This window comes from Stigmatopora nigra, chromosome 9 (assembly GCF_051989575.1).
Source record: "Stigmatopora nigra isolate UIUO_SnigA chromosome 9, RoL_Snig_1.1, whole genome shotgun sequence".
In the NCBI taxonomy this organism is placed as follows: Eukaryota; Metazoa; Chordata; class Actinopteri; order Syngnathiformes; family Syngnathidae; genus Stigmatopora; species Stigmatopora nigra.
In genome coordinates, this window is record NC_135516.1 from 5916664 (window position 1) to 5932468 (window position 15805).

The window sequence follows — 15805 nt, forward strand, 5'->3', positions numbered from 1 at the left end:
GAGGCAATTGGATCTCAGAAAGGCTGGCAAAGAATGTGCATATTTCAGTGCAACTGGATGCATTTATACAGGAAAGGCCAAATCATGAACCCAAAACGCTGAATCTGGGAAAAGAAATTGTTGATATTTCAACTGTAATTCAAATGAATTCTTCCGTGCTAATTCAGTTATATAGATGCGATAAAGGGGGTGTTGTTGTTGGCATTCTTGGCTTTAAAGTTGAAATTGAGTGTGATTGTGATTGGTCGCCAACCAGTCTCAGTTTGTCATGAGACATGCGGTACAAAAGCGGCAGTTGGGAGGCATCCAGTGGAAAAGTATCTATTGAGTGATGGAGGGAACATCAATAGAGAAGCATGCAGTAGAAGGGGGTCAATAGCAGCGGAACCTTGCTGTTTGAAACCATCACTAGTTTACTGGGCAGAGTAACGAATAGAAACGAATCAGCAGTGGAAGCAGTGGAAACAGACGAGCCATGTAAAAGCATCAATGACTCGCCCTGCTTGTGTATAAGAAAGGAGTGAAAAGGAGAGCATCAGTGTTAACTAGAAGTGTGAAGTGAGGCAGACTTACTCCGCTTTTAATGAGTATTAACAAAGCAGCGCTCGGATGCAACTGCGCCGCACGCGCAATAACACGCTGTACACGCGCACGTCTGGAAATAGATGCTGCGTTCACATGCACACTCATTGTCGTCGCGCAGCCAGCGAGCGCCGAAGCGTCGCCTGCGGGACGGGCGGAAGGTTAGGGCGGGGAAAGAGAAGAGGAGGGGGTGTGGAATGGAGGAGGTGGGGATTGAAGAGGTTTCCATTATCGCCATACACTTTATTTATCATGTCATAACAATAATGGCCGAAAATATTAACGTATGTTAATGAAATCACTTTTTTGTAGTCTACATCAACAACATTTTCACAATTAAAACTAAAAGAAAATACACTAAGCAAAACAAGGGGATAATAATGATGCTGATGATCCCGCATAACAGATTAGCGGCGCGCACGCAGCAGTAAGGGGAGCGTGCGTGGTGTGCACGCGCACGCGTCACATACATTCCTGCAGACGCGTGACAGGTGTTTCTGTTATCACCCGAAAAAAAAGAAAAAGAAAAACAGTACTGAATGTTTCCACTCTAGAACACTCACTCACCGTTATGTTCTGCCTCCCGGTGTCTCCACTTAGGTCCTCTCTTGGCTTTTCGTTCCGGCGTGATGGATGCGCTTCCTCTCCTTTTTTGGGTCTTCTTCTCCTACTCCACTCCTCTCTTCTTTTTGACCTTCTTTTTGTAGGTGTTGTTGTTGTTGTTTTTGTTATTTCTCAACCCTTTTTACGCGCTTCTCTGCACACGGCTGCCGCTCACTGCAGCAAAACACAGTCTAGGTTGGATGAAGAGAGAGGGAGGGAGGGACGAGCAAGGGGAAGGAGAGAGAGCAAAAGAAAGGCAGGGAGGGAGGGAGAATAGAGAGGGACGAAGTGAGGGAGGGGATTTTAATAGCATTTGGCCCACAACGGCAGAACAGAGCAGGCAGGGGCCCGAGCCAGGGGAAGAAAAGGAAGGATGCTTGTGTGTCTGTGTGTGAGTGTGTACGTGAGAATGAAAACGTCATCATCACTATTGTGGAGTAGAATAGAGGTGGACAAAAAGCAGCGGGAACAGTCAGCAACCATTTATGCAGCAGAAAAAAAGCACTATATCAAAAAGGCAGCAGTAAAGCATGTGAAAAAAAATTTAGTTGATTACAAACAGTTGAATTGAAGGCATGCTTGAAACATTCCTTTGTGTGAGACAAAAGAAGTGGATTTACACAAGTCTGGTTAATGGTTGATGGACATTTTTAGATGTCTGAACAGGGATTTAGTCATTGCTTTACTTCAAGAAGGACTGGTGTACTTCGCTAAATAGATAGCATTCTGGGGGAAAAAAATCTGCAGGATATACTGAAGCAACTTCTTAAGGGCAAATTGGTCTTGCAACTGGACAATGACTAAAATCCTAGTACAAATCGGGGCAGAAAGTGACTTGAGTATAGGAAAGCCAATGCATTTGAGTGGCAGCCATAAAGTGCTTGGTGGACGGTTCTGAAATGGCATGTGCAAGCAAAGCGGCCTAAACATTGTTAAACCAGTTCGGTGAGGTGGAATGACCAACAATTTTGGCAAATATTGTGAGAAGCTTTGAGGAAAATACTCATACCTCATCTCATCTCATTTTCTGAATCACTTTATCTTCACTAGAGTCACTAGAGGGGTTTGGGTAGCATGAGCCCATTTCAGCGAATTGGTGGGCAGCCAATCGCATGGCACATGGAGACAAACAACCATTCACACTGACACTGTAACTTACGGGGAATTTAGAGTGTCCAATCAGACTTCCATGCATGTCTTTGGAATGTAGGAGGAAAGCAGACTACCTGGAGAAAACCCACGCAGGCAAATCTACAAAGGTAGACCGATCTGGATTTGAACCCAAGTCCCCCACTGTGACGCCGACATGCTAACCACTCACTCCTAGATCAGTGTTAGTCTGGTCTTGAGCGCAAATTGTTGTATATTTCTACGCGCCCTATGACAACCAATTTAGGGTGTTGTCCACCAATCACGTGAAGTCAGATGGAATAAGTTCCAGCAACGGTGAAAAGGATAATCAGTGTTTAAAAACGTTACTAAAATTCTGACTACTCATTACATTAGTGGTTCGTAAACTGACATACATATATTACTTGAAACAACAATAGCACCAACATTGTACAATGAATGTAAAATAAAATTTAAGAAAAATTTGTGTGACACTTCCCTAGCATTTGCATGCACTTTAATGCTGAATTTGCATGTTGTCCGTCCCATTTGGGAATGAGGAGGGAGGCGGTGCTATGTGGTAGGGTAGTGGGGGTTCAATTTGCCAGAGGATTAAGGATTAGGTTTAGTGGTGGATTAGGTACGTGTGTGCTTGCATGTGTGTGTGTATTCTGTGTGTGTGTGTCCATGTGCAACATGACTGGGTTAAACATGGATGACGACAGCCTCAAAGCACCATACAAAAAAATAATAGACAACAAGAAGAGTTGGGGTTTTGTTGAGGAATTGGGAATATGTCTGAGGCTCTATAAGCACACTGCTGCTCAGCAAATTTGGAATAGGAATATTTCAAATAAGTGACATTTAAGCAAATGTTTCAGATGTTAAAACGGCAAGGGTCAACAACGATTCTCAGAGGAATAAGAATTGCAACCCTATCTTAAAAAACACTCGGAAATAGGCTAATTTTGTGACATGACACGATCTGGAAAAATGTATATAAGGATAAAGTAAAAGTTATACATTCATTCATTTTCCGTATTACATCCTCACAAATGTTGGGCAAAACCATGCAATTGGAAGATTTTAAACAATCATTTTCAAATAAATGTGGAGAAAGGAACAAATTTGGAAGAAAAATCCTATGAATATTATAATTAAGGGTTGTCTGTTTTCGGAAACAAAATATATATCTTTTTTAAATTTAAAAAAACTAACCCTGCAACTAAAACTGAGATGGCAATTTTACAAGGTATGCTTTATATTCAAAAGGTGGTGGGGAAGACACACTGTGCCTTTTTTGCGTGTCCATGATGGTGGACACCCACATGAGCACAAACAAAGACTTCACTGTGAGGACCACATAAAATAAAAATTTGCATATTAAAGCAAGAGTAACCTTTGCTCGAACAAATCATTATTTGTCGCAAAACTGGTGAAAGAAAAGCCTCCAAGTCTCAAACAAAGGGTTCTCATCCACTGATTTAGCCCCTCCCTGAAAGCTATAAATGGAACAACAGTGACGGTCTTGCTATTTTTTCAGGTCACATTTCCAAAAATGCTCTATCACTATCATCTCTGCCGGGACTCGAACCCGGAGCCTCTGGATTAGAAGTCCAGCGCGCTATTCCATTGCGCCACAGAGACTTAGGCAGTACATTAGGGGTAGAGGACATATTCATACTCCACCCAACCCATCCCCCTTCTGATGCTGAGGACGCAGCATCAGGACCGCAGCCCAGAGTGGGACACTACCACCATTGGAAGACAGGGGGTGGTAAAGGGGGATATTCGAGGACTACAATATAATTAAGGTTTTCAAGGAAAGATGTTCAAGTTGAACTAAAAATACATTGATATCATGCAATAATGTAGCCCAAAAGTATGAAATTAACAGTGAGAAAATAGTAGTTATAAACAGTGAAAAATAGTAGTTATAAGCAGTGAAAAATAGTAGTTATAAGCAGTGAAAAATAGTAGTTATAAGCAGTGAAAAATAGTAGTTATAGGCAGTGAAAAATAGTAGTTATAGGCAGTGAAAAATAGTAGTTATAGGCAGTGAAAAATAGTAGTTATAGGCAGTGAAAAATAGTAGTTATAGGCAGTGAAAAATAGTAGTTATAGGCAGTGAAAAATAGTAGTTATAGGCAGTGAAAAATAGTAGTTATAGGCAGTGAAAAATAGTAGTTATAAGCAGTGAAAAATAGAAGTTATAAACAGTGAAAAATAGTAGTTATAAACAGTGAAAAATAGTAGTTATACATAAATTACATAAAAATACATAAAAAGTACCCCACTCACCTCTACTCTCTCTGAAATTGAGAAACATAACTTTTTCAGCACCACATTGCAGGGAAAGTACATCTGGAAAAAAAAACATCTAATTTTAAATCTTGTTTAGCACAGTGTTTGTTTCATGTGCCTAGAGGCCAAGATTAGATACGCAAACACCAAAGCAGTACTGAGCCAAAACTCAAGATTGTACATCCATTATGTTCACTTGGCAAAAATATTGTTGCAGTAAGTAGGAGGACCGCTTGCTATGGGCTCAAGTAACATAATTAAAATTAAAAAAAAAAAAAAAACAGCGAGAAGCTGCCAGTAATTGTGTAGCTATTGTGTAATAATTGTGTGTTATATGTGCAGTATTGTTTTTTGTCCACCTTCCAAATCCCAAATGTGAAGTGACAGTGAGCTGCTAACACGAAGATAAAGCAATTTGCTATGTTATGGTTGGCTCAACAGCTGCAGCTATGTGTGTGTGTATGGTTAAAAATGCAAACCCAGACACAAATTACATAATTCGGTTAAATAGTAACCCAGGTGGATAAGTTTTACAGGTTTATAGGATCGGAGCCCAACTGCACAGGAAAAATCAGTCAGTAATTTGATGTGCCCTGATTGAGGTAAAACTACATTTTTGTATTATTTTAGTTCATTTAAAACAAGTTTAAAATGAACAATGACCACTCGGCTCTCTTTGCTGGCTAACTCGCCAAATCTAAAATTAAATAATGTAATAAATCAGCCCCCAAGGCAAAAGAATAGAATAGCTCTCTGGGATTAATGTGTCAACATCCACGGAATATACTAAGAAAACAACTTTGAGGTCTGTCTACAAATAATATAAGGAATAGAAATCTTAATTCAGAATTTATTTAATACGTCCTGAGCCCCATTTTTTGAAATAGGGCTCCGAGGAAGAGTCCATATCATCCCTAAAATATACCCACAAATGGCAATATGATCTATGCAAGAACAAAAGAGTACCTACCTTAATTTTACAAATAATTAATCAGCCATGAGACATAAAATAAGATTCAGGCTCTGAGAATCAACGCATATAAATCCCTATATACCTTATTCTATTCTGATCAGACTAGAAAGATCGGAAAAGAAGCTCTGAAATTAATCAATGTAATTAATCAGCCGCTCACCACAGCAATGAAATTAAAAGGATGAGGATGCAGAATGAGAAGAAGTCTATCTTCCGCTAAATCACTTCAGTAACTGACTCTCTGGCTCCCTGGCCAACAGCAAAATGGAATGAAACTGTGTTCTGTGCTTTTTTTGGTGTATTTTACAAAGGACTATAGGTTGTAGCTCAGCGAAGTCCAGTCTATTGACTTGAGTAAAGTAAACCCTGAGGAGAAAGTGGGACTTTAAGTTCAGTCAGTCAATATTCTGCTGTGATGGATGTCTCGTTAAAATTCAATAAAATGAAAATGTGTTATTTGTTGTAATTCATCATAAGTTTGGCATGAGCAATAACCCGGAAAAGTTCATCTTAGCCGTGCTCATTTTAGCTTGATTCACTGATGGTGGCAGCTCTTTGATTTTCATTCAGTTGACAGCAGCAGATAAAAAATTAAAGTAGCACACTTGAAATTAACTAGATAATTTATCTGCTTCTAGTAAACAGAATAATGGGGACATAACACATTTGGCCACAAAAGAGATAAAAGCCTCATTACTCTGGTCCTTTAAAAAAAAGTACAAGGCATATACTGTACAAAGTGCAGTAATTTCTACATAACTCCCCACAATTGGTTTGAACAATAACATCTTGATCTTTTCATTTGAAATGTTTTAAGCCAAAAAGCTAACAAAGGTGCCTGTCTTAATATCCAATGGACATAACCTTGTATGTATCCTTTTCTTCAACTGATTCATTTGCAAACAGGTTAAGTAATGTTTGTTGAACCAAGCGAAATGTGCACAGGCATCACCTCCCTGGTGAGGTAACCGGTGCATTTCTGTTTTCTTAAAATCCCCAAAGGGTCGCCGTGTTAAAGATAGACCTGCCATTACATATGCGCTTGCTTTTCAGTCACACCGGCGCAGAATAGAAAAAAAAAAAGCATCCTCGTCATGGAAATTTAAAAAAGAAAATTAAATAATACTCCTTTTAAAAAGCTCATTACGATGTCAGACACCAAAGCATGCACAAGCTGAAATATAAATGGATGCGTGGATTACGTACAGGCAGAAGTACTGAGCACTTAAAGTAATTAAGGCCCTGAACGTCAGAGAGCAATAAAGGGACACCTTATGTAATAAGAAATGTTTAAAAGTTAGGTCAGACTATCCGTGGCTTTTTTTGGGGTTTAATTAACAATTTTCTTCGCACCTAACCTTCAATTAAGGGAATCACAAAGAAACTAAGGTATGTACTAGTAGGGTGCATGGGGTCACTATGGCTCAGCTGCCCTTGCCAAATTTCTCTTCTCATCTCATTTTCGGAACCGCTTTATCCTAATTAAGGTGGCGGGGGTGCTGGAGCCAATCCCAGCTGTCACCAGGCCAGAGGCGGGGGACAGCCTGAATCGGTTGCCAGCCGATTGCGGGGGATGAGGAGACGGACAACCATGCACACTCACACCCAGGGAGGGATGGCAGTGATCATTTTGTCAGTCAAAAGGAGAATTGGAGTTTAGTGCCTTCATTGGTATTCAATGAGTTTCGAAAGCTCCAGGTGTCCACATTGGATATGGATATTTACTCCAAAAGATATTAGCCTGTAAAAATCGTAAAAAAATGATGCACTGGACTTTAAGGGTTCCACTCTAGAGAAAAGTATAGGATTAAATTCTGAAAATTACAGTTTGGTATAAAATATGAAGGTATACCATATAAAAATCGTCTCACGTTACCTCCACTCACCCCAATTTTATCAAAATTTTAACAAACATTTTCAAATGTGAAAAGTATTTAAAACATTTGTAAACATGGAATAAAATACTGAAAACATTTGTAAACATTTGCATTCTTAACACGTAAAAGATATCCCTTTTGTAGTCATGCAATGATTAAATGAATATTGAAAATGAATGACTTCTGAGTCAAGGGGCTGTATTTTTTCAGAAAGACCAGAAACGTTCAACTTTTAGGACAAAGTTGTGGTGCCATACATTTTGGTTGAATGGGGCGGAAAAGTAAAACATAAAAGATAAAACTTCCCATAGTTTCTGACATTTCCACGGTGGTGTTCAGCTAATGCAAGAAAGTGACGACACGTTGGTTGAATCATCATTTACATATATAATTCTTTATTATTTAGCAGAACATATACACGAAAGAAAAATTCAAATTCCAACAAAGCAGTTGGCCTTGATGTAGCAACCTCAGAGGAGCATGGCAGTGGCAAGGGCGGTGATGACAGACAGACCAATCACAGTATAGCCACTACGGTACACTTCGGGAATTTTGAAACCTTTGCCGACATCCCAAAACTTGAAAGTTTTTGTGGGTAGAAGAGGGGTTTTGGAAGAGAAAAGAAAAAAAAGACAAATGAGGATAGAAATTGTCTTTTCTTCAAAGAAAACACTGTACAAGCAGCTTTACCGACGAGATGCTCGAGATGAGATGAAAATTTCGATCAAATAATTCACCTTAGATATGAGAACATATTCAAGATGCAAGAAAGCCAGGTGGCCATGACATGAGGATATCTAACATTGTAGCGCACTGTCTTTTTTGCCGCATCTCTTTCGTGTATAACAGATATCTACGAGCATTGAACGATTTATTCAGATGAATTTTTCCTATACATGGACCAGAAAACGTACGACCCGCATGCGCGGGCAAAAAGAGGGCTTTCTGGGTAATGAAGTATACTCGTGCACAAAACACCGATAGCCAATGGCACTCTTTCTCAGAATAAAACTTCATTACCCACAATCAATACGTCAGTAGTCGATTATTCCTCCCTTAGCCTGTCAGCTCCCACGATCGCTCATTCAAGACTACTTCTCGTTGGCAAGTGGTCGTGCGTTATCCTGTTGTGAGGACATTTGCGTGCATCATTTTCGGAATATTTTGAAGGGAATACAACAGCAAACAGCCTATCGATAGTGAGCATGAGGGTAAAGGTGTGGCAAACAGCTAACCCGGAAAACAAGGGTAAAAAAAAAATTAAAACAAAATTAGAATTCAGTTTTGTGTAAAGTTACATTAAACGTATGATTGAGCGTCTGTATATATTAATCCAAGTTAATTTAAATAAGTTTGTTCCGTTACAAGTGCATTGTCGTGGGAAGTCCCCCAGAAATGCAAATAATTATAAAAGGGACTTTTAAAAATAGACTGCAAATTCGGAAAATCCCGATTTCGCTTCAATGGGGAAGCATTTATTGAAATGAGTTTTTATCCGCCTTGCACGAGCACTCTGCTGTGCAAGATGATAGTGGGCCATTTTAGAAATAATTCAACAAACACCCTCAGCCCAATTCGCGCTTTGGATGCCTCAGAACAACACAAGCACAATTTATCAAAGTGCCCATATTTTTCTTCTCTATTATAGAGATATATGAGCATATGGAGAGATATGCATGTATGGAAAGTGCTGCAACTGCGCAAAACCTTAAGTTGAAATTCAGGAAATGACTAATGCAAAACCATCTTCATATAGAAAGCTGTATAAGGCTTATTTAGCTCCAGTCAATCAAAAGACCTTATGTACCCATGAAAAGGTAAAATTCTGGTTCAGGATTTCTGGTGTATTGATTGGACCTAAAATATCTACTATGAAGACCCGAATAATAGTAGGCACTGGAATAATAGTAGGGAGTGGAAAATTCCAAATGAATTAATAATAGTAGGCACCGGAATAATAGTAGGCAGTGGAAAATTCCAAAAATAATGAATATTAGTAGTAGTAGTAGTAGTAGTAGTAGTAGTACGGTGCCTACTATTATTAATTCATTTGGAATTTTCCCCTCCCTATTATTATTCCAGTGCCTACTATTATTCGGGTCATCATAGTATACTGTTGGGTAGAAACACTTTTGTGACAACATTACATGCCTACATCTCTTTTCGGGAATAAGAAAAATTCTATAATATATTGAGTTAGTTCCATGTTATACTAGAGGGAAAAAAATTAATTTATTACAAATATTTTGTAATAAAAAATATAGATATAAAAATGCATATTTAACATTTAACCAAAACGTATCTGCTGTTTTCTTACCAAATGGCGGATTCCGTTCAAGGTGTGGTAGGAGACTGGGAAGGCGATGCCAACTTTGGCCAGGCCGATGAGAAATGGACCCACGGACAGAGAGTTGATAAGATCCAGATAGTGTGGATAACTACCTGGCAGGACCAAGGCGGCCACGGCAAAAGCAGAAATGGCTGCAAAGATGAATTACACATATTTATTGGTCACAAATACAAAATAAAATCAAGGTCTGGATAAACAAATTATTAAAGGAGGAAAATGAACCACAGATCAATAACTGTCACACTGTGACATTCTTCTTGGCACGGCATAGGCGGGAAAATTACAGCATATGTCAATATTTCTGTGTGAGGGATGCACTGAAAAGAAAACGACTGGGGAGGCTGTAATGGTATTCAGGCTTCCTTCAAGATAATATATGATATATTATTATTATTAGAAAAGATGTCTTTATAAAATGAACATTTTCAGAGTTCCATTTTTAAAACAGTTATTATATTCAAAATCTATTTTGGAGGTTTAGTTAAGGTTTTCATCATTTTTGATGATTCTGATACATTGTAAAGAGTATTAAGAATTCAAAAAACAAAATATGGATGTATTATGTGATTCGATCAAAATTATTTTTAAAGACAGATTATTTCTTTTTAAATTAAATTCAGGAGTGTATGGAAAGATCAAAGCGTCCTACATCTGTGTGCATGTACTTGCTGCTTTACCACCATACACAACACAACTGAAGTGTATTGGCGGGGAGCCTATGCAGGCACACAAAAAAACCCACTCAACCGGTCCCGCAAATAGCCTCTGGTGCAGAGCTTTGTTAAGACTATCAATTACTATTTAATTTTACACTATTTATTGATCTTTTTTTATTCTTTTGTTTAAAACAGATAATGATTTGAATATAATACTGCATAAAATAACCAATTATGATTCAGTTTCTCGAGTCTCTACCAGGTTAAAAAAATCTGAGAAATGTTGGACATTTTCCCAAATTGATGTATATTTGAAAGGGCTAAATTCCAAATATTTGTGTTCAAGGAGCCCTCTAATTTTTAGAATTGACTCAGTATTTTAAATTTGAATGCGTCACGAAATCCACTGACACTGTCGTTAGAAGGTTTTCTTCAAAGGCCTTTTTGTGTGTGGTAGGGATGAAAGCGCACACAGTGAATTTGTCTCTACGATTGGCAGATGAGCTATGTGACCTTTTAGAGAATTCATCAGCATGCTAATAAAATGAAACCCAGCTCAGGCAAAGATTCACACTTCTGCTTCTGCCGCCAAACAACGGCACCATGCTGTTTAAGCCGCCGACTTTTGTTGTCATGCAAACATATCCCACGTATTTTTTGTAAATTCACAAACTGTGCAACAATAAATATCCATGGGAACTGTGAGACAGCCTAGTGATATTTCTGGGTCAATTCAGGAGTTATTTTGACATCATATAAGTTGGGTGGTGATGAAAATAGGAAAATAATGAAGATGTCTTACCTCCACTGAGGCCAAGTCCAGTTCCTCTGTGAGTGATGGACATCATCATGGGGACAGACCAACTAAAACAAAACAAAAAACAGAAAACCATTCATAAATAACTACAATTTAAAAATGAAACAATGGAATGAAAAATCACAACTAATGAAAAGGAGTGTTAAGTCTGAATAATTCATTTTTAAATGAAACTCATGATCTGAGACAATACAATGTTAAACTAGGCAAACCAACAAGTTTTTGTTTACCGCATTTTCTCGCATATAAGCCGTACCTTAAAAATGGCCTTAAAATTGTTGAATTTTACAATTTCTCTCATATAAGCCGCCCTCTGATTCACCCCCATCATACTCATGGTTTTAATAGAATATACAAATGTGTTACTTAGAAGGGAAAAAACATCGCAGGTGGTATTTCTGAGATCATGTATAAACCAAAAGGATCCATTCCATGAAAATCACATATAGTAGTACAATGACTTCATATTCCATCAAGTTGGTGTAATGAATATATCAATCATTACTTGTAAATGGTAATGTGAGGAGACATGGGTCGGTTCAATCGGGTGTTTTTGGCCCAAAACTTGTTCATTTCCTCCTTAGCAGTTGTTCCCATTGGAGCAGCACTGAAACAACAGAAAATTCAAGACATTACAGTTTACTTAATATTACATGGTATTCATATTTGTATTCATAGATGCTTACTGTCTGATGTAAAGGACACTGCACTGTGGCCTGGAGACACACAAACCCTGACGGGCCAAGGTCCTGCAGTCAAAAGACAAGGGTTACTATTTCAATTTTTAAAATGGATACTTTAAAACAAAGTGGTGGAATACCATTTTTCCTTTTTGTCGTAGCATATTGATCATTTTTGGAGTCTACTAATAAGACATTTTTTAATATTACAGGCTCTTAAGCTCTTTAGGTCCATTCCTACTCAACAGTATGTACTGTTTTGCATTGGAGTGAATATATGACATTTAATTGGCAATGCCACAGTTATTGATTAATAAATAAATCATTATGAATACTTGAAAAGGGCTGACTGAGTAAATAAGTCAGGCCCTTTTTTCCCAGTGTTGACTTCCTGAGATCTGATGAGCATGATCGACTTTGCTATTGAATGTCACGTTACTAAATGATGCATCGTATAAAACATGAGTATAAAAATTAACATATAAACACGTGAAGTGATATTAAGACAATGTTTATGCCATTATCTAATCTTTTTGGTTAGTGATATGGAGGTAAGGTTATCACAAGGCAAAGGTGTGTCATCTACAAGAATGCAAAGGCTGTCTTTGTATTTTGCACAATACTTTCTCCTTCATCCCTGCCTTTTATATACCTTTGTTTTTCATGTAAAGTATACTTCCCCCTTGATACTATGCCTATATCCATTCCTTCTTTGTTGATACTCCTTTAGCGCCACCCTTGGTTTATTGGCAACTTCTGGATTCCTTCTATTTCTAACATCCGTGCCTCCATTCTTAGTTTCATCCAACCATTAACATCCCTTCATCATTCCTCCTCCTCAATTCATACAACCTGGCTCCTGTGTATTAACATCATGCCTTCCATTACCCCGTCTTTCTTAAAGAAATTATAAATTTCCTCTTCTTCCATACCTCCATGTTTTCTGCCTCATTTTCTTACTTTTTAAGATCCCTATCATGCCGTCCCTCACCATCTCCTGAGATAAAACCCTCAAAAAACCTAAACCAACTTTTGATGCACTCAATAAAAGACATGTAGACGGATTTGAGGAACTATCCTACACCCCAGATCATTTAAAATGTTTTATTAAATTGACAGACTTTGAAACTTTGAGATCATTTCTTAAGTACATTAATGTCATTTGTAAGGCATTCAAACAATGTTTAAGTGGCCAGTGTGCGTTGATTCGATGACAAACAATACAGTAATAATCTCCAACACCTAACTCAAAAAATCAGTGGTCATCGCCAAGAAGAATAAACCCATTCGACGAAAAATCTTAAATTTATGTTTCGATGTGCTGCAATCTGAACTTTGTTACCTTGCCTATGGTTAACCTTAGCAAGCTAGCAACGTCCCCGTAATTTATCACCAATATGATTACGCGGAATGATCTAGAATGCTCCCACTCGGGTTTAATGAAACTACACAGATAATGTCTACCGATCACATTGTCTGTACATTAAACAAGAATTAATCGTAACACACAATAGTGAAAATGAGAAGTACCGACCTTAACAGCAGCGCCATTTTGCCGTACACTGAACGTAGTGACGTAGAATTGTTGTGACTGTGGCGTCATGCTTCCTGTTATTATGGAATTATTTTGCGTGCGGTTTTCGTTTTATTTTATTCTTAAAATGAAATAAAGTGGAATGAACAAGTTGGATCTCCTCTGTGAATTCCCATTATTTTCATTTATAATCCATTACGTGTTTGGATCAGTAGCACCAGTGTCTATATTAAATTGCATTGAATTGAAAGCTTTTATTCTCATTTTACAAGTACAATCATGAGATTTAAATCTTCACCACGAAGTGCACTAAGAAAAACAAAAATAAATAAATAATAAAAATGAATACTGAATGAATAATATTTCAATAAGTAATAAATAAATAAACAGTCACATAATAAGTAGTCAACATCATAAATAAGGAGGGAAGTGCACAAATAATAACAAAAAACATACAAATGAACAGATAAATAATCAATAAATAATAATAATAGTAATAATAGATAAGTAGTCAACGTGAATGAGTGATCACATAAATGAGTGTTCTCCCGGGCCTAGGTGGATTTTCTCTGGGTACTTCGGTTTCCTCCCACATTCCAAAGACATGAATAGTAGGCTGATTGGCCACTCTGAATTGCCCTTAGGTATGGGAGTGAGTGTGAATGGTTGTTGTCTCCTTGTGCCCTGTGAGTGGGTGGCCACCAATTCAGTGTGTTCCCCGCTTCGGGCGCAAAGTCAGCTGGGTTAGGCTCCAGCACCCCCAGTGACGCTTGTGAGGTTAAATCAGTACAGAAAATTATATTAGATAAATAAGTAAGTACAAAGTGACTAAAGTGCTTAGCAGCCTATGGAGTTTTAGTGCAAGTGCAAGTCAAAGTTAAGGAATTTGTCTTGATTAGGTTTTCCTAGGTGCAGAACTTCAGTTGAGAATGGCTCTTGGAAAGAATAACAATGAAATGCGTCCAAAAATGTGGGCACCACAACAGAAAAAAACAATTATTATTCACTAAATCATCCTTTTGCCAAAAGAGCCAACATAAGTATGTATAGATTTATATTTGGACCTTTTATCCATGCAACACATTTAATCACATCTAATTTGTTATTCATGTTTTACAGCCCCTCTATCTTTTTTTAAATACATTTTAATATTTCTTAATACATTCCTTTTTACTTTACTTTGTACTTTTTACTTTAATGATGAGTGATGAGTATGTTAATACTTTAGTCTTTTTTTCTATTTATGTTTCTTATATACTGTTAACGGATGCACTTTTTTTATATGTATCGTATCTTGTGCTGACCCAGCCCATCTGTCAAATGTTTAAAGTCAATGTGGCCCCGGGGCCAAAAAGTATGCCCACCCCTGGTCTAGAGTGTAGTCTGCCTTTTGCCCAAAGACAGCTGGGTTAGCCTCCAGCAACCCTTTTGAGGATGCGAGGTATGCAAGATGAATGAATGAATGAATGATGAACATATTTCATTTTTAGTTAAGTTGGTTGCCGACCATGGACTGCACAGTCGGAAGCGCGCTCCAGATCATCTCAACGATATTCAGATATGCAGATTGTGAGCATGGCTGTGGGTCATCGTATTGTTGTGATATTTAGCCCTGGCGTAATTTAAATGTGACTGTTTGTTAAAGATTATTGTCAACATGTGGAAGTTTAAACTCCACTTAATAGATTAAGTGGACTTCAACCCTCCTTGTTATTACCAAATAACTCAATCTTTTATTCAGCAGGGACCTTTTTCCAAAAATGAAACTAGTTTATTAAAATATGCTTTTGAACTACTCAGAGTGACATCACCAGCAGCAAACTGACATTGTAGTTCTTTGGTTGTCTTTTGATGATTCACGTCAACCTTTGTGAAATGAGTTTTTTCTTGGCATGTCACTTCTAGCCTATCAAGAAAGGGAGTTTGTGTTATTTCGCGTATCAATATGTTCCCCACAGTGAAAACTGACAGCTGAAATGTCAAAATGTCAGCCATAGCTCTGTGTAGCCTTTGCTTAAACCATCAAGTTGAAAAATCTTTTCATTCAAGTCATTTGAAAGCTGTTGAGGGCCCCATGTGGTCAATGCTCCCTGGAGATTCAGAAAAATATAACATGCAATCATCACCTTTTATCTACTCACGATTGTGGAATTTTATTTTGATCCATATAATATAACTTTTTTTTACTCCAGCGAACTTATTCTCAATTCTGAAATGTTACTCTGTCTATAATTTTTTCAGAAATCTGAAAATAATGAGATGAGTAAACATTATCATACGACTGTATGATGCTCATCACTCATTCAGTGACAATAAATT

The 15805-nt window shown here is 37.8% G+C and overlaps 2 protein-coding genes and 1 non-coding gene across 7 annotated transcripts in view; all 3 read right to left on the reverse strand.

Moving 5' to 3' along the window:
* cadm3 (cell adhesion molecule 3) overlaps positions 1-1415 on the reverse strand; it is an 88133-nt gene extending 86718 nt beyond the window's left edge. Inside the window, exon 1 of one of the 5 annotated variants that reach the window (XM_077724107.1) lies at positions 1150-1415. The gene's annotated coding sequence lies outside the window, so the exon portion shown is untranslated. The remainder of the gene's footprint in view (positions 1-1149) is intronic. The other 4 variants (XM_077724108.1, XM_077724106.1, XM_077724111.1 and 1 more) reach the window with 4 other exon arrangements.
* A 2453-nt stretch (positions 1416-3868) lies between these two features.
* trnar-ucu (transfer RNA arginine (anticodon UCU)) lies at positions 3869-3942 on the reverse strand. Its single transcript has one exon. It is a non-coding gene; the product is annotated as a tRNA-Arg (tRNA).
* A 3885-nt stretch (positions 3943-7827) lies between these two features.
* On the reverse strand, positions 7828-13547 carry sdhc (succinate dehydrogenase complex, subunit C, integral membrane protein). Its single transcript, XM_077725255.1, has 6 exons — positions 13487-13547; positions 11959-12021; positions 11778-11879; positions 11258-11319; positions 9767-9930; positions 7828-8027 (listed from the first exon to the last, which is right to left on the reverse strand). Exons 1-6 carry the CDS (start codon positions 13501-13503, stop codon positions 7920-7922), a joined length of 516 nt encoding a protein of 171 aa, XP_077581381.1. The 5' UTR covers positions 13504-13547; the 3' UTR covers positions 7828-7919.
* Positions 13548-15805: the final 2258 nt, after the last annotated feature.